Source organism: Furipterus horrens, unplaced genomic scaffold, assembly GCF_987537825.1.
Source record: "Furipterus horrens unplaced genomic scaffold, mFurHor1.1.pri manual_scaffold_1, whole genome shotgun sequence".
NCBI lineage: Eukaryota > Metazoa > Chordata > Mammalia > Chiroptera > Furipteridae > Furipterus > Furipterus horrens.
In genome coordinates, this window is record NW_028327171.1 from 191,755 (window position 1) to 213,845 (window position 22,091).

General features: G+C 51.0%; 1 protein-coding gene across 1 annotated transcript in view; it reads right to left on the bottom strand.

The window, feature by feature from the left end:
- The window catches only part of LTN1 (listerin E3 ubiquitin protein ligase 1), a 46,527-nt gene that overhangs the window by 1,834 nt on the left and 22,602 nt on the right, over window positions 1-22,091 (bottom strand). The window contains exons 15-28 of the mRNA XM_090270923.1: window positions 21,665-21,809; window positions 21,084-21,270; window positions 19,591-19,750; window positions 18,693-18,797; window positions 15,734-15,876; window positions 12,622-12,757; window positions 12,049-12,193; window positions 11,005-11,218; window positions 10,023-10,260; window positions 9,608-9,682; window positions 7,232-7,418; window positions 3,242-3,413; window positions 2,342-2,562; window positions 424-618 (exon numbers count right to left, since the gene is read on the bottom strand). Coding sequence (XP_090127049.1) covers window positions 424-618; window positions 2,342-2,562; window positions 3,242-3,413; window positions 7,232-7,418; window positions 9,608-9,682; window positions 10,023-10,260; window positions 11,005-11,218; window positions 12,049-12,193; window positions 12,622-12,757; window positions 15,734-15,876; window positions 18,693-18,797; window positions 19,591-19,750; window positions 21,084-21,270; window positions 21,665-21,809 — 2,323 coding nt within the window. The remainder of the gene's footprint in view (window positions 1-423; window positions 619-2,341; window positions 2,563-3,241; window positions 3,414-7,231; window positions 7,419-9,607; window positions 9,683-10,022; window positions 10,261-11,004; window positions 11,219-12,048; window positions 12,194-12,621; window positions 12,758-15,733; window positions 15,877-18,692; window positions 18,798-19,590; window positions 19,751-21,083; window positions 21,271-21,664; window positions 21,810-22,091) is intronic.

Below are 22,091 nucleotides of genomic sequence, written 5' to 3' on the forward strand. Positions count from 1 at the left end.
TGGGGGCGCACGAGAGGCAACCATACACTGATATTTCTCTCCCTCTCTCCCTCTCTCCCTCCCTTTCCCTCTCTCTAAAAATAAATAAATAAAATTTTAAAAAAAATGTGCAAACAAAACTACAGAAGACTTACAGGTTGTTTAAAAACCAAAGGTCTCTGACAGTACTGGGATGTCTATAACCACAGGAGAGCTGAAATGCTGAAGGACCTTGGGAGACATTCATCTATCTGGCATCTTAGAAAAGAACTCCCTACCAAGCAACTCCCTTAACACCATGTGTTTTTCCACATCATCTATAATGTCAATGAACTGAGAACGATCTTCCTCCAACACCAGGAAAAGAGAGCTGTGGAGCCTTCGAGGTGAAAGCAGCCGGCAGGTGCCAGTCCCCGCAGGACGCCCCTGCCGCCGGCCACGCACCTGGTGGGTGAGGTAGGTGCTCAGCTGCAGCATCCAGTTGCGCCACTGCTGCACTGCCACGCCCACGCGCCGCCCGCTGCCCACCGTGACGGCGCCCAGCGGGTAGTTGTGCGGCAGCTGAATGGCCAGCTCAATGACGATGTCCTCGATGGTGTACGTGGCCATCACCTCTCGTGTCGCAGCTCGCGCTTTCACCTGCAACGCACGACGGCCATGTTTGTTCTCCCTGCTCTCGGCTCCCTCCGTCCCTCCCCAACCATTCCCACAGGCTGCCCTATTCGCAGCGAAAGATTTCACTCAACGAAAACACAGGTGAACACATTCGTTGCTTGACTGCTACACATAATAAATATCTGGCAGACAGTGTCCCCCAGTATCCGTGGGGAGCAGCTGCAGGGCCCTTGCACGAGAACTGTGGGCGCAAGTCCCGTGCCCACGGGTCCCGTCCCTGGACACCGCCTCTGCTCTCCCACCCGGGGTCCGCTGAGCCGTGGATGACGCGCGCGCACCTAAGGGAATCAACTGTGTTTTTATAGAGATTTTATGACATTCGAAGTTATAAGAAATACACTACTCGTAAAAGTGTATTTTATTACATTGGGTTACCCCGTAACACTAGCAGTTTCTGAACAAAGGACAGAATGGGTTATAACATCCCTTGTCTTCCGGGGTACCAAGTGCTGTGCGCATTCAGGAATCTCCCAGGTCTCTCCCCACCACAGGGCCCCGCTGAGTTTCCGGCCCACACACTCGCAGCCGGCCCTGCTGTTCCCACAATGTCGCAAAGTCCATGCAAAGCTCTGGGGCCACCCACTACCAGTGCAGCCTCCGACTTCCCTGTTTCCAGGCGAAAGACCACAGTGTCGCCCTGAGCTCCTCCTCCGGCTCCACCCCAGCTCGTCGCCAGCTGCCGGTCTGCGCAAATCTCCAGGACACCCCTCCCTGCCCCCCGCCCCTGGCCCCACTGACACAGCCCCGCTCGGGCTGGCCCCACGCTCACAGTGCCGTCCCCCACCCCCACCCCACACCTGGGACGCATCATGGCCTCGAGAGACTTTTCGGTGGCTAAGCAGCAACACGCATCTCAGGCTGTTGTCCGAGGTCCGTCCCAACACAGCCGCACTGATCACAGCAGCGGCCTGTGCTGACCGCTCCCCTGGGGACCCTCCTCCGCACGAACTCTGGCGGCTTACCCTCTCTGGGAAGTCACACACTCCCCTCGAGGCCTCGTGCTTTCACCGCTGTCCTCTCGACAGCAGATGCGTTTCCACACGCTGCCCCAGGACAAACCCCTGCTGCCCTCCCTCCGTCAAGCCCCTGCGGCCCCTCAGCTACGGACGCCCGCTGTGATCGCGGACACCCTTCCTCCCCCCACACCACCGTCCAGGTCCCAGCGTCTCTGCACCCCTTCACTGGGCTGTGGCCGCACGGCCCGGCCACACCGCCGGCACCCAGGGCCTGGCGCCCACGGGCACTGCAAAACGCGTGACGTGAACTCACGGATGCGAGGTGACTGCAATCACACCCTGCACCGATCCACGGGTTAACACTGGCAGCTGACACACGAGCCCAGAGGATCAAGCAGGCGACTCCTGCGGGTTCCGACCCGTGGCCGCAATCGCGGAGATACTTGCTACACATGTCAGACTCCACATTTCAAACCACTTTCCAGCCCTGGCTGGGGCGGCTCAGCGGACTGAGCACCGGCCTGGGAACCAAAGCGTCGCCAGTTCGATGCCCAGTCAGGGCACAGGCCTGGGTTGTGGCCGGGTCCCCAGCTGGGGGCGCGGGAGAGGCAACCACACACTGACGTCTCTCTCCCTCTTTCTCCCTCCCCTCCCCCATCTCTAAAAACAAATAAATCTTAAAACAGATGAGAACAAAAGCACTTCCCTAGCAGCCTGGCGGTGATACTGACCGTCATGCCGCTGAACAGCTGAGAGCTGGTCTGCACGGACGCTATTTCCTGAGAAGAGAGCACGCCGCTGACGTACTTGCTCGTGAACCTGTCCACGATGCTGAACACGCGCTTCTCGCTGCTGTTCCACCACAGCCGGACCATGGCCGGCAGGTCCTTCAGGGTCATGTGATAGACCGAGCAGGCCAGGTGCGGCACGGTGTAGGGGAGGGTCGTCATCGCTGTGGAGAGAGCACACTTTCAGCTCCGCGTGTTCTGTACACGGAACGGCAGACCCACAGAAGCCTTTCCTTGGAAAACCCCAATTCCCAGCAGGAGCGCTAGCGCTCACAGAACAGACATGCCAAAGAAACTGGAACTCGGCAGGATTAGCTTCTTCCTACATATTTGAAACGCACCCTAAGAATGGCAAAAAGAAGTAACAGCTGATCCCGGCTGACCCTGACAAACCTGCCTAGAAACGGCATCTACATTTCACATGAACAGTCAAAAAGAATATGACACACACACATTTTAAAAAGGAGGGGTTAGGGTTAGCCGGGCCCCCTTCACACCCCGCTCAGCCCCCCACTCAGGGCACGGAGGCGCCTGAACAGCCCCCCTCAGCAGCCGCTGCAACCCCCCAGCTGCGAGACTCTCCCTCAGCTCAAATCGGAGCCATTTTACTCAGCTTTGTTTCCCCTACAAAACATTAGAAATGACAAATCATTGTTTAGAGTGAAAAACAGGTCTCAACAAACTAGGCTTTAAAACTGCACTGAATTCTTAATAACCGCAGCCACGGATCTCACCATATGTCAGTCGGGCTGAGAGGAACAGGGACCCCTCGCGCCGGGCCCCCCGGGCTGCACCCCCCCCCCCCCCCAGGCCTGAGCCGCGCCCAGGGGACAGCGCACCCACCTCGGACGCTCAGCTGCAGCGCTTCTGTAAAGAAGGTCTTAGGTTCCCTGCCGGGGAGCTCAGGAGCCGCCTCGGCGCAGGTCGGGTTTTCGGGCATGAGCCTGAACAGGTGATAGAGCAGTTTGCTTAAACTCCTTGTTTTCCGGAGGTACGTGGAGTACAGAGCCCGGAGCTGGGGAGAGCAGACGTGCGTTCGTGAGCCCGTGACACCGACAGGCACGACAGGCTGCACAGCGACACCCTCCGCGACGACGAGCGTGAGCCCCGAGTTCCACCGACGGTCCCACGGAGAGGCCACGCTGCCCTGCCTGGGGGCCCCATGGCACGGCCTTCTCTCTTCACACACCAGCACACGCTGTCACTGTGCCCTCACGATGTGACGTGTGCTGCCAGCGGCCTCGAAAACCGTCTCCCTTCCACCCTTCACCTCCGGGTGTTTCTGAGCCGAGACTTCCGCTCCCCAACCCCACGTCTCCCACACGTTCCTTCCACTCCACAGGCCCTCAGCGTTCAAACTCGTGCTGAAAACTCACTCCATTCCCACCGCCGACCCCACCCGATGCGAGACCCCCACCCTCCACGTAACACAGAGCACAAACCAGCAGCGCAAAATGCCTTCTTTCATAGATCAGGACATTCCACATAAAAATAGGGATTTCAAGCTTCTTTCTGAAAACAGGAGAACTGGGCCCCCCTGGGCTGCTGCGGCCCCGGCAGGCCTGGGCTTCAGACCCGCCCTGGGCTCCCGCGGACGTCGCTGCGCCCTGCACCTGTTCCGCAGCGGCCCCTTCCCGCCCCTCGCCGCACAAAGGCACTGCCTTCCCCACGCCGGGAGGGCTCCAACGCGAGGATCGGACCAGAGCACTTGCAACCGAGTCTTAGCACATCCTGAGCGACATCCCTTTACAATGGAGAACTCTGGCTGGCGTGGCCTTTACCGAGTAACCAAACTCAGTGTTCCCAATAAAAGGACACACTGACACCCTGCGCCGCCCGAGGTGACACAGTGAGGACACAGCGCCCTCTCCTGAATACCAACCAGCATCAAAGCACGAGGAGACAGGAGACTCACCCACGCTTCGGGCAGTCTGCCAAACCACGGACCTGCTGAGTGACCGCAGAGAAGAGGGGTGGGGGTCACAGGTTACAGAAACAGGGCCAACAAACGCAGCCACGGGCCTTGACTAAATCCTCAGCAGAGGGCAGGACAACTGTCAAGGGCATTTACTAGGAAATGGGAATGCAAAGTAGTTATTGATTCAAATAAATTTGAGTGCAATAATTACAGTACACTCATGTGTAAACATGGCCTTGTTCTTAGGAGATACACGTTTAAAGGCCTTTGGTAAAGCAGCGTGCTGTCTTCACCTTACTTTCAAATAGATCAGAGGGAAAGAAGTAAATATGGAGAAAGCATGCAAATGTCAAAAATCTGTGACTGTAGAAAAAGGGTCTATGACTTCATTGAATTATTCTTTGAACTTCTCTATAACTTTGAAATTTTTAAAAATACAAAGTAGAAAGGAAAAGTTTTAAAAAATTGATCATGTATATCAAATGGCATTTTAAAAACATGTATTACCTAACAATCCCACTCCCAGATGTACATCACAGGAGAAATGAAAATATGTCCACATAAACATTTACACATCAATGTTCACAGCGGCTTCATTCACAACAGCCGGAAGTGAGAACCACCGAAGTGTTCGTCAGTGGACGAGTGTGTCGCGCTCACATCGTGGTATGTAAATAAAATGTGACACGGCCCTGCAATGTGGAGTATCATCCATCACAGTTCAGGCTGCCACGTGAATGACCCTTGGCGGCATCATGCTGAGTGACACCAGCCGGGCGCAGGAGGCCATCGTGGGAAACACCCATGACTGGCGAATGCAGAGACAGATATAGACGAGCAGCCGCAGGGCTGGGGGTTTGAGAAGAGATGGGAAGGGACCACAAATGGGCAAGGGGTTTCTTTTTCGAGTGTTAGGAACACCAACCTATACATTACAAACTGGTAAGTCTGATGGTCCATGAACTGTATCTCAGTAAAGTGATTGATCACACAAACACACACACACACACACACACACACACACACACACACACACACACAGCTTTGGTTTCAGTTTAATCAGACTCACCAGGAATTTCCCAAAAAGGAAGTTAAAAATAACCCACAGTTAGAAACAATTAAGGTTTATTTTAAAAAAATACCTATTAGAGGATTCATCTAAATCTTATTTATTTATAGGACCCATCTAATTAGTGTTTTCAGTGTGTTGCTCTGGTGTATCTGCTCACAGCTCCGTTCAGGTTCCTGGCTCAGCACAGGCTCCTGGGTAATTCTCGGTGCCCCTCACCCACACACTGGTTCAGTGAAGAAGGTGGAGCACTGCCATTTTCCGAATTTCCAAATAGATGATGACAAGACCAAAGTTCCTACCCTTACCAGCCTCAATTTCCTGCAGTTTTTTTTTTACATCAAAAATACTTAAAAAAAAAAAAAAATTATTTACTTATTTTTAGAGAGAGGGGAAAGGAGAGAGAGAGGGAGAGAAACATCACTTGTGGCTGCCTCTTGTGCGTCCCCAACTGGGGACCTGACTTGCAACCCAGGCCTGTGCCCTGAGGAGTCAAACTGGCGACCCTTTGGTTCACAGGCCGGCACTCAATCCACTGAGCCGCACCAGCCAGGGCCGTACCAACAACATTTTAAGAAAGAAATGAAACAGAACGGTGTAGCCACTGTGGAAAACAGAATAAAGTTTCCTCAAAAAACTAAAAATGGAGCTGCCTTTTTACCCAGCGAGTCCGCTGCTGGGATTACACCCGAAGAATCCTGAAACCCCAATTCAGAAGAACCTGTGCACCCCCATGTTCACAGCAGCGCCGTTTACAACAGCCAAGTGCTGCAAACAGCCTAAGTGCTGAATGGGTCAAACACCGCGGGGCATTTACACAATGGAGTATACGCAGCAGAAAGAAAGAACTCTTACCCTCTGTGACAGCGTGGATGGAACTGGAGAGAATTATGCTCAGTGAATAAGCCAGTTGGTCAAAGAGAAACACCGTATGATCTGACTTTATAAGAGGAACCCAATGAGCAAAATAAATAGCGAGCAAAACAGCAGCAGAGGCCTGGAAACAAGGAACAGACTGACAGCTGCCAGTGGGGGAGGGGAGGGGGCTAATGGGGGAACGAAGGGGAAGGGACTCGTCAGAGGCCACGCACGAGTGACCGTGGGCATGGACAGCTGGGTGGGGACTGACTGTCGGCGTGTGGGGGAGACGGGCGGAACAGGGCAAAGGGGGAAACACTGGGACAACTGCAACAGAATCATAACACAAACAAACAAATGCCAAACAAAAGAGAAACAAACGGAAAACCCAACAGTGAGCTCCTGAAGCGTATTATCGACAAACAGTACTTGCTCGAGTCGCGTATGCAGCAGGCAGGAGGGGAAGTGCAGTGACCTCCACGCCGACCTCCGTGCTGCCCCCGGAGCCTGCGTTTGCCCTCACGTTTGCAAACGCAAACACGCACATGTATTTGTATCAAGGCGAGTTATTTCCAACAACATCACTATAATGTAGGAATTCTGAAAAATCACATCGGAAGTGAATACCGAACACTGTCAGTATGAAGTGATAAACGAAGTCTTTTAGTGCTGACCTGTCAAAGAGGCCACTGACTCACTCAAAGTTCGATAGAAATTTTTAGTCAGAATCTGCCTCAAAGACTTAAAAAAGAAAACAAAACAAAACAAAAACCTGCAATAGATTTTTCAAGTTTCCTTCCTAAACACGAGGCAACAGAGGCTTCAAGAGCAGTTTGGGCAAAATTATTACAGGATGTTTTCAACATCTAGAGATAAGAGCTTGGATTACAAAGGTAATGCTCTGTAGGCCTTTCTCTAAACCCTGATTTTTAAATAAGGTAAATTTCCTTAGGACAGAACTATCCAAAGCTGTCACACAGTTACTGACCTGAGATGAAGCGGCTTTGAAGAAAGTAAGTATTAATTTCCAAGTGAGAAGGTACCCCAGGACGTAGCAGAAGTCTTCACTCAGCGGCTTGATCGTAACTATCTGTCCTACAGGAACACACCCCAGAACGTGGTCCAGCCGGTCCTCCTGAGAGCTCAGCAGAGACATCAGTGCCGCGGGCGGGGACCTGAGGACGACCAGACAACATAACCACCTTCACAACGCGTCCCCTTAGCAAGCCCTCAGCGTGCATAACCCTCGATTTTAGAAAAACCTCTCTCTAATTCCCAAACACCACTTTAAAAGCCCCCTTTACAGATTCAACTTTTAACTCCTACTGTCACATAATGGCAATTATAGAACCTGAAAGACATAAAATTTATAAATATATGTGATTTATACACAAAGACATATTCTACCCTGTATTTTTCATATTAAAAAATGTGTAAACATAAAGTATATAATATGTAATACCTTGGAATATATATATTATACATAAAATATTCTTAAATATGTAAATTTCATAATTATGTGTTAAAAAATACATAACATGCTATAACAATATAGACTCTAGAAGTTACCGCTTAAAATTCCTGTTAGAAGCCCTGGCTGGTGTGGCTCAGTAGACTGAGCGCTGGCCTCTGAACCGAAGGGTCACTGGTTCGATTCCCGGTCAGGGCACAGGCCTGGGTTGTGGGCCAGGTCCCCAGCTGGGGGCGTGTGAGAGGCAGCCACACACTGATGTTTGTCTCCCTCTCTTTCTCTCTCCTTTCCCCTCTTTAAAAATAAAGTCTTGAAAACAAACAAAAACCTGTTTGAAAACATCGACTTTCTGTATTATGCAGAAGAAAAATCTCACACCCAGAAAAACTAAAATGACTAAGTCCCTCAGCCAGCGGGGGGACAGTGAGGGCTGCCAAGCCCTCCAGGGTCACCGTGTAATGGCAGAGAGACTGGGAGACCCCATGTCTTCCCGGGAAGTTTAACGTTCACATTCATTCATGATGGTGCAGATTCAATGGTTCCTCACGGACGATGCTCTCAGTAACACTTCCAGGGGGACTGAAGAGATTCCTGGCGAGTGAGACCTGGGGTGGGTCCTGCCGAATTCTCCTCTCTGTCCCACGCCTTCCTTCCCCCCGCCCCGCCCCCGCCCCAGCCCACCCCTCGTCCATGCAGCAGCCACAGGGCCCACGGGCTGCGCAGCTCCCTCGCCCTCCCCACACCGCCTCCACCCACGCTAGGGTTTCTGGAACGTCTTTGCTTGCTTCTCTGTACAGTTCCTGCTGCACACTATGGCCAGAACCAGCTGGGTACCCCGTCTTCTCCAGATGATGCCCAAACCCTAAAAAACGTCACTGGTAAGCACCCTCCCCCCAACAACTCCACACACTTCCATTTATCTTTCCTTCCACAGATGAGCCCCACCCACAAGCCTGCTTTAGGCCAGGAACCATTCTGGGTGCTACGGCTAAAACTGCGAGGGAGACAAAAATCCCTGCCTGCGCAGGGCTCACATCCCAGTGGGAGAGACACAGGCAGTAGAAAAAGAAGCCACGTGGCGACTACTTAACACTCCTCACGCGTCCTGAACGTTCACGCCGCCACGCCCTGTGTGAGGGTCCCCCCCCCAGCACGGTCTCCTTGCCCTGTCCACAGGCCGCCTCATCTGAAGGGTCTGGCACCGTTGTCTCTCCTCTGGCAGGGAGGCTTCCCTTCCTGGGGCACAGCAGGGGCCCCCGAACAGGCCACGCCCTTCCTTTTCCTTTCCAAAAAAATTTTAAAGCTTTTATTTATTTTTAGAGAGAGGGGAAGGAAGGGAGAAAGAGAGGGAGATAAACATCAATGTGTGGTTACCTCTCGTGCACCCACCCGAGGACCTGGCCCGCAACCCAGGCACGTGCCCCGACAGGGAATTGAACCTGCGACCCTCTGGTTTGCGGGCTGGTGCTCAATCCACTGAGCCACAGCAGCCAGGGCTCCTCCTTTTTCTTGGCACCTGTCACATACTGGCTTCTATCACAGGGAATACTGCCTACCCTAGACTGCAAGCTCCTTAATATAAAGAACACGGATTACTAACACTGTATTCTCCTCCCAGCATTCAGTTAACACTTGGCACAAAATGGGTGCTCCATTGATACTTCTGGCCACGAAAGCTGCCATGTGGCCAAAAGGAACTAAACAGCAGCGAACTGAAATCATGACTTAGGAGCAATGAGGAGGGGAGAGCAGTCATCTTTTTGGGTGAATTCTAGACTCCACTCTGTCTTACGGATGATTATAGAACGCACACTCTGCACTGAGAGCCTCTGCGGTCCTCCCAAGTGGACAGATTATGCGAATGTAATAAAACAAACCGTTAAAAAATCTTACAGGCCTGGCTCTTCCTCTTCATCTCCGTCTGACTTTAGATTATCCTGATCATATTGTGGTAATTCTGGCATCAACCTGGAAATTAGAACATTATTTTAAATTATTTTATTTTAAATTGTCTATTGTTAAAAATTATGCTTAGGAGCAGAAAGACCAATGCTTATCTAGTAATGAATATATATTTTAATGTTTTCTGAAATAACTACTTATGGCCAGGACTATCTAAATGTAAACTCTGGATGGAGAACAGTGAACCAAAAGACCAAAAAAACTGACATTGCTTGTCGTTAAAAAAATGCATGGTCAAATTTACTTTTTCTGTCTTTTTTTTAACTGACATTTTTACTGACTACAAATTAAACTAAACATTCACTCTATTTGCTAGAACACTGTAGCGCTGATCTGCAGTTCTTACTTGAAGAGCATGTGATATGCAGCGACCTGCACGGGCCGAGCTCTGAAGAGCAGCAATGGGGCCACCGTGTTCAGCAAAGTCTGGAGATGCTCCGGCAAGTGTGTTCTTTGCCCAGCGACCGATCGTGCAGGGAGCGTGTGACTCAACAGCTGATCCTTCGTGATATGCGTCAGCGCTTCGCACATGGGCTTCAGCATTGCGTTCTGAAAGGATGTTTCAGAGGCATCTTCGCTTTCTCCTGATGACGACAGGGAGAAGGGTGCACATCCCCAAACGAAATCAGCAACACAGCCTCACTGACTCACAGATAATCACGTTATTAAAGACAATGAAATAACAACTTGACAGATACTGACCCACTGCAACTAGAAGCATGAGCTTAATACATGTAACGTCAAATAATCTCAACTGTTCAATGACTCCCAGCATCTTGTTCTTAACACACTGCGTATGGATGGCGAGAATTCTTGTCATTTCTAATAGGCATTTAAATACCCGGGTACACAGCATGTTAACAAAGACGGGAATGTCTGAGTTGCAAATGATCTGTCTGCGTTACCTGAGCTGCTGGTACTTTACTTTGTAACCGTCTTCGAGACCTTACCAATTTCAGCTCTGTCATGAACCAACCACACAATACTTCTCAGAGGCCTGCGTTTCTCTCTGGCTCTTTTTATTATTCTGTACTGTTTGACCTAAACATCCAAAGGGGTTTTAAATTTTTTGATGTCATTATTTATTTATTTTTAAAGATTTTATTTATTTTTAGAGAGAGGGAAAGGGAGGGAGAGAGGGAGAGAAAAATCAATGTATGGTTGCCTCTCATGTGTCCTCAACTGGGGGCCTGGCCTGCAACCCAGGTCTGTGTTCTGACTGGGAATTGAACCGGCAACCCTTTGGTTCACAGGCCAGCACTCAATCCATTGAGCCACACCAGCCAGGGCAACAAGTCATTTTTAATGAATCTCCCTTTTTTACTTGCCTGTAATAGTAGCCAAAAGAGGTAAAAGCAAACTGTGGATGCCTTGGGAAAAAAAGTCCCTCCATTCACTGATCAGATTTCCAGGGAGACGGCTCAGGGTGTCTGGGCTGGCGCAGTTGAAGAAGGCACAGAGCTCACAGGCCAGGTCACAGCTGACGCAGGCGAACAGCTGCACCAGCGGGACGCCCCGCAGCGCGTGGTTCTCGCTCATTGTCTGAAGACACAGAGATTACACAGGTGAGCAGGCCTCCACCAGAGCACCACACATCAAGGCAACACAGAGAAGCCCCTTCGTTTCCTGGAACTTCAAAATTAAAAGCAGCTGAAGTACGTATACAGTCTCTGGAGACTTTATACAGTTTACATCAAAATAACTTTTTTAAAAATTAATTACTACAAGTTAGAATCAACCCATTTATTCTGAAATGCTTTCTAGTTTTGAAACTACAAAAGATATAATACCAATTACCAGTTACCAAGTCAAATACATTAAAGACACATTTGAGACCTTCTCAGGAGCCCCACTAACTAGGCACTAAGTCACTTCCCCATACGGAAACTGAAGCCTGGCAAGCTCAAGCTGAACGTTCTGAGCCACCCAGCCGAGAGCAGGTGAAGCACAGGCTGCCGCAGCCATGACGGGGATGCGCAGGCTGCCCTGGGCCCCGACAGCCCTGGCTCCCTCTGACCCTGCTTGAACTGGGCAGCTTCCTCTGGCGAGAGTGACACTGTGCAGCTGAAGGAGCATTGGGACCAAAAAGCCCCAAACCCTGGTCACGGACAGACAAAGCCTGAAAGGGCTGCCCGCAGGGGTGACATCACAGGGCGCTGGCGGGGAGAACAGCTCAACAGCAGCTAGGAGACGGGCCCCTGAAGGACACTGGCAGACGTCACACCTGTCACTTTTGTCTGTGAAACAGTGGCTGGCGAGAAGCACACCGACACAGGCACTAATTACACTCACGACGTGACACGCCCGGTCGGCAGCTCAGGCCCTGGGGGTGCCGGAGCCCCGACGGCGGCCCCGAGGCGCTGGGGCCCTACCTCCAGCCAGGCCAGCGCGGAGCAAATGACGAAGTCCCACTCGCCCTCGGCCAGAGGAGGGCAGCCGCCCCTGAGCAGCAGGGCGAGGAACCGCATGACTTCCACGTTCACTCCCAGGACCTCTGGGCGCACCTCCCGTAGCTGACTGTGGGGAGGACAAGAGCAAGGCAGGAGGAGGCGTGAGAGCCGCACAGGCCTTCTCTCGGGAACATTCCATTTTAACCCTTTCAGTGCCATGCATAATTCGAAATTTGGATCAACATGAGAAAAAGGTATATCGATATATAGCCTGAGGTACAAAAAAAGAGAACAAAACATAAAATGCAACTTATCCCATTGTTATTTACATTTATAGCCTTGGAAAAAAGTCGCTGGGAGTGACGCTGGCACTTTTGGGAAAATTTGTCCACGTCACTCACAGCGACGTTGGCGCTCAAAGGGTTAGAGCTGTGTCCTTAGGACAGCGACCTGAATATCCACCGTCCTATTACTCTCCACGCCGCAACTGTAAAGGACACGTGCAATGTCCGGATGGCACAGAGGGAGGCAAACACGGTCTAAGATGTCACCTACCAACTGAAGAGAAAAACGTCCTCGTGGTCCTTCTTCCAGCACATGAGGATCCTCAGTACCGCATGCAACAGCTCCCCGTCGTCCACGCTTCCGGTTTGAAGACAAGAATTTAAAACGGCAAGATGTCCAAACCCTCCTAACGTAAAATTCAAAATGAAAATGCAGAGAATTTTAATTGCGCTGCTACTAATAAAGAAAGTCTACTTCGAGTCAGAGCAAAACTTTCTTGAGAAGTGTCAGGGGTTGGGGGGTGTTAGGAGCCCCGACCCCCACGCAGTCCAAAATCTTGGTGTCACGCGTGTCTCCCCTAAACCTTCCATCACCCCACTGTATCCATGGGGAGCTGGTTCCAAACCCCCCGCTCATGACACCAAAGTCCACAGACGCTCCAGTCCCTCCTACAAAACCACCTCCCACGATGCCTCGTCGGCCCTCTGCCCTGCCGGCCGCCAGCTGCGCAGGGAGAGCACCGGGCACACGCAGGGGACACTGCGTCCGTGGGACAGTCTGTGCCTGGGCGGACCCACGCGGCTCAAATCCCTGCAGGCCCAGGGCTGACTGCGTAATGCCTTTACTCTTCCTTTAAAGGCAGAGAAAGTTTTCTTTTAAAAAAACATCTCCCTGGTAAAATAGAAGACTGAAGGTAGTTTACCGTTGTTTGTATGAAAAATACAATAATTAAGACTCGTCGTCGGCAGCCGTCCGTCTCGAGAGACGATGGTGTAGCTTCTTAAGAGTCTATCTGCACCGCCGAGAATGGCTGTGCAGTCCGACTCGGGAGTGACATGGTATCTGTCTCCTCCCGTGTTGAATCGACATCTTGCGATGACGCTGAAGCTACAGAGCCTGGGCAGGGTAATATGGAGGGTCTGCAGGTGCGCCGCAGGAGTTGCCGGTGTTGACTACAACGTCAAACCGCTTTAGGGACTCCGGCTCCGGATTTTCTGTTGGGGTTTACTCCCTTAGCCTTTCCCCTGAAGAGGTATGCCGCAAGGCAGCGGAGGTTTTTTGGAGTCAGAGTTTTCCTTCTCTGATGTGCCCTGACTGGAAGATCGAACCAGCGACACTTAGCTCGCAGGCCGACGCTCAATCCACTGAGCTAAACCAGCCAGGGCAATTAAGACTAATACAAGAATAAACTGTTTCACGTACTTACAACCGCACCCCCATTCACCCCCATGCCTGAATAACTGGCAGCAACCGATTTTCTAACAATGAAATGATTTCTTAGCTAATTCTGTTTCATTAGTTTGGCTGAAAGAACAAAACTGGCTGTCAAACATCAAAAACATCGGTCCCCTTTCAGTGTCCCCCCTCCCGGGCAGAGGCCCTGCCGCCCGCCTGTGCCGGGCCACCCCCTGCTCCCACCAGGCTCCCCGCCCCTGTGCTCCCCGTACCAGAAGCGCCACAGACAGTGACTTCTGGCCCCGGCCGGTCCCAGGGTCAGCACGGCGGTGCCCTCAGTGCTGGCTGACGGCAGAGCTGCTGCCACCGTTTCGGTCCCGCTGCCCCCCGTCAGGCCCCAGGCAGCTTCCCCGGGCCGAAGGGACCGGCCTGGCGGCGCCCGGAGCCCACCCGTCAGCGTCACCGCACCCGGCCTCACCCCGTCTCAGAGCAGAGTCGCCGCCGAGGAGGCTGACATCTCCCAGCTGCGGGCAGGTGCCTCCCTCACCTGCTCACGGGAACTCCACGTATTTTCCCCTTGGCCTTTAGTGGCCTCCAGCTGCCACCTTCTGCCTACCGCCCCGTCACCAAACACGTGGCCCAGGCGGTCCGCCCCGCCTCCTCAGCGCGAGGCACCCCAACAGGGCCAACGCGCACTCCCGGTCCCTCCCGCACTGAACGCAGGCGACGGTGTCACCCCGAGTCCTCCCGTGCTTCTGTCTTCTTTATCTTCTCCCCCACACACCCCTCCTACTCTGTGCTCGAGCCCTGGGGGTCGCCCGGATACGCTCCCCTCGGTTACAGACTTCACCCCACCCACACGACGCGGGTGTGACAGGCCACAGCCCGAAGCTTCCTGGAAGGCTCCCCGAGCCCTTAGTCCACGGCACGTGCACCTCACGCACGGAAACGCAGCATTAGCCCCACGTACGCCTCCCCCGCCCCCCGGCCTGTGGAACACCACCCCAGGGCCCCTTCCGGTCTGTGTCCCAAGTCACGCCCGCGGCCGCGCCCCCTCTCCCACCTGTGCCTTGACTTACGCTCTCTGTCTCTCATTACGACGACTCCAGGCCTTCCTACCGAGCCCCCTCCCCGTCCCACCGCACGGTCCCCCGGATGGTCCGGATGTGCTTCCTAAGCAAACGAGCTTCTGTCCCGCCGCACGTGGCCAGCAGCTCGTTCACGTCACGTCCGAACACCTGGACCCCGGGCAGCAGGAGCCGCTCCTTCCTGTCTCAGAACCCGCCTCTCCTGCACCCGAGCCTCTGCCTTGGATGCAGCTACACGGAGCTGGCGCCCCACCCTTCCCAGACTACGGCCCCACGGAAGGTGACCCTTCAGCTTTCGGCTGAAGCATTTCTCTTTGTGAAATTGTCACTGACACTGAAAACAGAGTGGAAAACGCCTTTTCTACCACTTCCACACACGGGTTCCATCAGTTATCATGCAATTTCATGTCTACTTATTAAATTAATAACAGATGAACCAAAAGACAAAAAAGCGTCCAAAAAAGTTTACGATACAACCAAAGCTGGTCCCTCATCTGCCTTCCGTGCTCACTCCCTGGCTGACGAGGGAGAGACGACACGTGGCTGAAGAGCTGCGGACGCCCTGGCCGGTGGGGCTCAGGTGGCTGGAGTGCTGTCCCCTAAACCAGACGGTCACACGTCTGAGTCCCAGTCAGGGCACCCGTCTGGTGTGGGGGCTCAGTCCCTGTCTGGGATGCGTACGAGGGGCTTGGGGCTGTAGTTTCTGTCCTACGAAACGGGAACGGACGCTCCAAAGACTCCCCTCTCCTCGTCCGCTGGTCATGGAGCACGAGTACAAACCAGGAATGAATAAATCAGCTGTGACTCTTCTCGGCTACATTTGGGTTCAGATATTAAGACACTGCTTTCATCTCAAGCAATAATTAAATTCAAAGAATATTTATTATCAAGAAACGAACCGTTCGTACTGAAAAGGTCTTCCTCGGTCCAAGCCAGAAGGGCAGGTACGCACTGAGCAATGAATTCTTTCCTGTCTTCTTCTGACAGAAACGGACAGAGACTCTGAATGGTGTGCATATTACCCTCCGTTAGTGGGAAAAAGCTGTTTAAAGAAAAGAAAAATATGAGTTATGTTTATCCTAAATATGCAGTTATTTCAGAAAATACCTTACTCAGATTATTTCAGCAGGACTAGTAATTCCACTATATAAAAACTATAGAAAAAAAATAAAAGTAACTTTGTAAAGAAGTTGGTAAGTGCTGATTTTGGATGATGAAACTATAAATAATGCTTTTTGCTGCTTCTTTCTCCTCCTCACACATTTCTAACTTTTTAAATTAGCACATTTAACCTTCCCCAGCTCGGATTACTTTGTCTCATACGCACAACACACAGTTAAGCTTCCTGACGAGAGTCCATCGAGTCATTTTACACAGTGCCATTCGTATGGCCTTTCTATGCACTGACATTCACGTGTGTGTGTGTGCACATACACATAGATGGGTTCATTTACATGATCACATCACACTAAACGTGTTGCTTTATCTGCCACTTTATACACAAATACAAAGTATATAAGTTGTTTCCTATCGTTTAAATACTTTGTAGATTTTTCTGTGTCAGAACATATAAGTATAAATTATTCTTTGTCTTGATACTTTAAAGCTACATAATTAAATTACAAACAAAAATATTCCAGACAATGGATGTATCGTAATTTAACTATTTCTGTTAGTGGGCATTTAGGTTTTGTTCCCCAAATTTTTGCTCTTTTAAATGCTGTGCCCTGGCTGGTGCGGTTCCGTGGATTGAGCGCTGGCCTGCAAACCAAGGGGTCGCCGGTTCACTTCCAGTCGGGGCACAGGCCTGGGTTGATGGGCAGGTCCCCACTCGGGGGAGCGCGAGAGGCAACACAGTGATGTTCCTCTCTCTCCCTTCCCCTCTCTAAACATAAAAATAATGCTGCAGTGAATGTCCTTGAGCACACGTGCAAATACTTCTCTTAGGCTAGATCCCGGAAGTGCCATCACAACATCAAAGGGACTTTACTGCATTTTGCATTTCAAATTGCTTCCCAATAAAACCATAATCCATTTACACTCTCACGAAAGGTACACATGACTATTTTGCTGTACACTTAATGCATCTTTTGAATTCCTGGCAATATATCAGATACACTTTATTTGGACTTCTGTCGTTAATAAGGCAATTCCTTTCATATTTTACATTTCATAAGTGACTTATCTTTGACTATTTCATCTGTGAATTACCTATTCAAGTCCTTGACACATTTTTCCATTGGGATTGTTTTACTGATTAATGGAAGCTACTTATATATTATGAACATTAATTCTTTGCTAATTTGCAAATATGTTCTCCCATTTTGTCACTTGGCCTGTAACCTTTCTTTACAGTATTTTTGTCATATGGTATCCTTTCTTTTCCTTTTTAAAGATTTTATTTATTTATTTTTAGAGGGGAGAAAGGAGGAAGAGAGCGAGAGAAACAGAAATCAGATGCCTCTTGCATGGCCCCAAATGGGGATCTGGCCCACAACACAGGCGTGTGCACAGGTTGGGAATCGAACCAGTGACCTTTGGGTTTGCAGGCTGGTATTCAATCCACTGAGCCACACACCACCCAGGACTACAGTTTAATTTCCAAAAAAATATTTCATTGTGGTAAAATATAATGACAGATTTTATCATATTAACGATTTTTAAGTGTACAGTTCGGTAGTGTTACTTATCATTCACATTGTTGTGCAAACACACTCCAGTGCTCTTCGTTTCACAAAACCGAAACTCGACCCAATAAACAAGAACTGCCCCCCCCCCCAGCCCCCTTCTACTTTCTGTCTCTGAATAGCATTAAGTTAGGTCCCTCGAATGAGTGGGATCATGTAGCATTTGTCTCTGTGTCTGGTTTATTTCACTCAGCATCACGTTACTGGCTGCCAGAGATCAAACAGGAGGTGTCTGTGGGTGTGAAACCCAACACGAGGGATCCTTATGATCAAAGCTCTTCTCCGCCTGCAGACTTTGGTGGTTGGTGGTCATGTGTAATCTACACACACACACACACACGTGCACACACACACACACACACACACACACACAAATGAATGCATGTGAACCTGGCCAGCAGACTGTATCAATGCCATTTTTTTGGATGTGAAATTGTGCTGAAGTTATGCAAAATGGGGCCAGTGGGGGAAGCCACATGTAGAGCATAAGGAATCTTTTTGTCATATTCCTTACATTTGCATGTGAATCTTTAATTACCTCATAATACTTCTTAAAAAGTTTTAAGTAAGATTTTTAAAAATCAAAATTTGGTTTACAATTCTACTATGCCAGAACAGACACGTATCGTTCCTGAATACTTCCTGGTAAATCAGTACATTCAGAACGCCTCTGGGCGATCTGCAGACGCGTCCGCTTCGAATACTCAGCTTCGCAGTGTTATCGGCCCTAGGTGGTCTCGGCACGCTCACCAGAGCTCGCTTCTCTGTCTTAAGAATGCATTTACTGTGCTTCTAGAAAACGCTTTGAAAGGGTGACCCTGTGAATGGAAGAGTAAGGAACCTTCCATCAAGCAAGTACTGTGGAGGAAGAAGGACGTCAGAGGTAGGAAATGACAGAAGGATGCCCACCAGAGAGCTTCTGGGAAAAAGAGAACCAGTTTATGAAATGCTACTTGTTTAAAACCAATACGGAACTCCACAACAAATGTTATGAAGATAAAAATGCCATCACAACTGAAATTATTTTCAGTCCTTAACCCTCATTTCCTTCATCTAAATTTCTTCTCCTAGACCTTGTTTTCTCGATTCATTAGAGACAGTTGGTTAGTTAGAGGTTGCCAAGGTGACCAATTGCAATAAATTACAAAGTGAAAAATTTAAGTAAGCATACCTTTCTTTTCTCTTGTAATACCGTTTTACTTCATCAGGTGAAATGTTTCGGGAAAGGATCAATTTAGCAATAATAAGAGACCACAGAGAGCCATGTTCCATGGATCTAAAAAAGGAAGAAAAATCCATTTTTAAACACCGTTTCCCTGGATTCCCGCTATAGAGTTGGGTAAGTCACCCCGTGAGGGTGTCACCTCACAGGACTCTGCACCCAGGACTGAAGGGCGCACAGCACCCCCGAGCTCTCATCCGAGGCAAATCCCACAGCCCCTCGGGTCCAGGAGGGGAGATGACCTTGAAGACCAGACCTGAGGTCACGAGAGGCCGTGGCTGGGAGGAGGACCTGTGGGGGGGGGGGAGCGGGGCAGCCTGGCTGGCGGAGGCTGAGGGGCTGTGGTTGCAGCTGGGTGGCTGCTGCGCGCAGTGGGACTGCGGAGGGAGACTCAGCTGGCCAGGCTGGGCCCCTGGGGCCTCCTGAGAGCAAGCAGCACCCCCCCTCCGAGAATGTCCACCAGGGGCGCTCGAGCAGCATCACCTCTGCTCCCTCCCCCAGGGCAGAGGCTTGTGGGTCTGTGACAGCATGTCGGGCAGACTGACGCTCACAGCAGCGGCACAGCGGGAACAGGTGACAGGGCGAAACCGCATCCACGGGCTCCGTCCCTTTTGTCATCTGCCCCTTGAATGCGTTTATCAATTTAATGACACAAAGTCCAGATACCTCCCCAGGAAAATAAAATCAAGTACTTAGTATCAACTAAGTATTTATGATTAAGAATTTGAATTAATTTCAATCAACCCTCTGACTGAAAAATTAGCACGAAGAGGGCTTATACCTATAGAAACAAAGCCATAAAGTAGCAAAACGTCGCTTAGGAGTAGGCGTGGAGCAGGGTCCTTACCTGTTAAAGAGCAGGTGCAAAAGGTCGGACGTATTCCCAAGCCCATGTAAGTTATCATATGTGATATTCATGTTTTCGAGCATGTCACGGAATCCAGTCAGGCAGGCCGGCGGGTCGTCCAGCTCCTGACACCACTGCAGGGAATAGAGCAGCTCCGCGGCTGCGCGGTGGGAGGTGGGGGGTGAGCGGGGCGGTGTGTCAGGCCCCCGCCGCCCGTCTCACCGCGGTGCCCCTTGTCTCAGCGCCTGTGAATGGCTTGCAAATCCGCTCTGAGGTTCTCAAATACTGAAGCCTGAGAGCACCTGTCTGATGGAAAACACTCCTTCACCGAGTCTCACTTGCCTCCTTTTCTGATTAGTTCAGATGTGACAGGGGCCTCAACGACCAGAGATACGGGAAGAACCTTCCTACTGTTTTGCCACAGTGACAGGAAGGCGCTCACAGGATAAACAACTAGGGGACGAGCCCTGCGGCGAGCGGTTCCAGCCCCCACGTCAGCGATGGAGGACGGCGGCCTCCGGTGCAGAGGGCACGGCTCGGGTCAGACAGTGGCTCCCAATGACCCGTGACCAGTCCTTAGGAGGAAATGACCGTCGGCCCCACAGGCCACTGAGAATTATGTGACCAAGAATCTTTCACGAAACCTGGCCTGTCAGAGGCTTTCGATATGCATTTAGTCACAGCTCCCTCGTAAGTCCATGTGTGGTCTGGATGTAGAAGTCACAAGACCGAGACCTGGTTCAATACTGGGGCCGCCCCTTCACAAGCTGAGGAACTCTGAGCAAGTCAGGGTAAGGAAAACAGTACCTGACTGACAGCGTCGATGGGAAGATTAAACACATGAGGCTGCAGTTTGGAACCAGCAATACAATTAACAACAAGTCACTCTCCTTTCCAGCCTGGCGTTTGGACAGATGCCCCACCAGCAGCGTAGCCCGGGGGTGCCCCGCCCCGAAAGCAAGTGGAGCTGGCCAGCCTCAGGGCCCCCCTGCCTATGGGCACCGCCTCCTGCACCAGGAACTGTCACCGCCGAGGGCTCACACACGGGACTGACACAGGAACGGCGCAGACCCTGGACTTCCGCACACTCACTGCCGCCTGCAGTTCTGCACCATCTCCACCTCCACTTGCCACAAAAACATCGCAGCCCGAGGAAGAGAGAGTGCAGAGGTTCCCACGGGAACCCCAGGCTCCCTCCAGCGCCCTCACAGCTCAGTGACACGGGATCTGCCTGTACCACGGAGGCCATGCCAGTCTGAGTGATCTTACACCACATTCTGCTCTGACCCCAACAGGAGAAGAGCAAGGGTTCAGTATGTTTCCATCTGATTTGTAATTTTACTTAAGTAACCTCAAGTTTCCCATCACTAAAACAGTAAACAGTAAACAGTAAAGAGCTGAAGATTCTTGATTCTTTCAAGATTTAAATTGCGGTATAATCAAAAGTATTTCAAAATTCTTTCAAAAGTCCTACTTATATTACATATACTTACTTATTTTCTCCAGCTCATTATTTGCGAGGACTATTTCCCTTTTCAGTGCAACTAAAACCATTTTGCTCAGTAACGCTGATGTACACAAATGGCTAGGAAGTCTCTTTGTGTCTTGCTCTTTGAAATCCGTTTTGAAATGTTCATGGTTCAAACTCAGTCTCCCTTCCAGAAGAGGTCTACGCAACCACTGCGGAAAGACGTATCACATACAGCACCATTAGATACTGTTTACCACCTGTTACACAACCAAGACCGGAACAAAAATACAGGTGTTAGGACATCTTCAAATTGTTATTAAAATAACCTGAAGAACGCACTTATCAGTCAACCAAGGAAGCCTGAGGCTCGTTTTCTGCTGCGAGGAGTTCGCGCACTCGCCCTTGCAGATGCCTGTGGACACCACAGCTGCTGCCCGTGTCAACTGGGGTCTTGCCAACAGCAGACACACGGCACGGGAGCATTCAGGGCGCAAAGGCAGCGTAAGACACTCACTTCCCTCACCAGAAACAAGTAACGACCTTTAAGCCTCCATGAAACCCAACCTTGAGAATGAGACACCCGCTCCCTGACCTCAGCCCTACCTGCTCCGGAAGAGACTGTCTCATCGCGTCCCACTCGCTGCGGCTTGGCAGGACGCTTCCGATGTAAACTCCCAGGAGCGCAGGGTCTTCACTCCCCAGAAGCTTGCTGAGCAGATCGTCCACAGTACACAACAGGCCTTGAAGACTGAAAACAACACACAGAACGTGACGGCTGCCGCTACGCCACGCCCAGTGTGCACGCCCTGGCCCCTCGGAGCACCAGCCCCCCCGAACCGAAGACCAGCACAAATCACGGCGCGGCTGTGCCCCGCCGCCCCTCCCAACAGTCACACCGGGGACTTAGTCCCACGGTTATGACCCGAAAGAGTGCTACTTCCACCTCAGCATGAAGGAGGCCTGACCTAGTTCAGATCAGGGATTTCCGAAATACAGCTCCCTGATTCCGCAAGAAGAGCATGGTGATCAG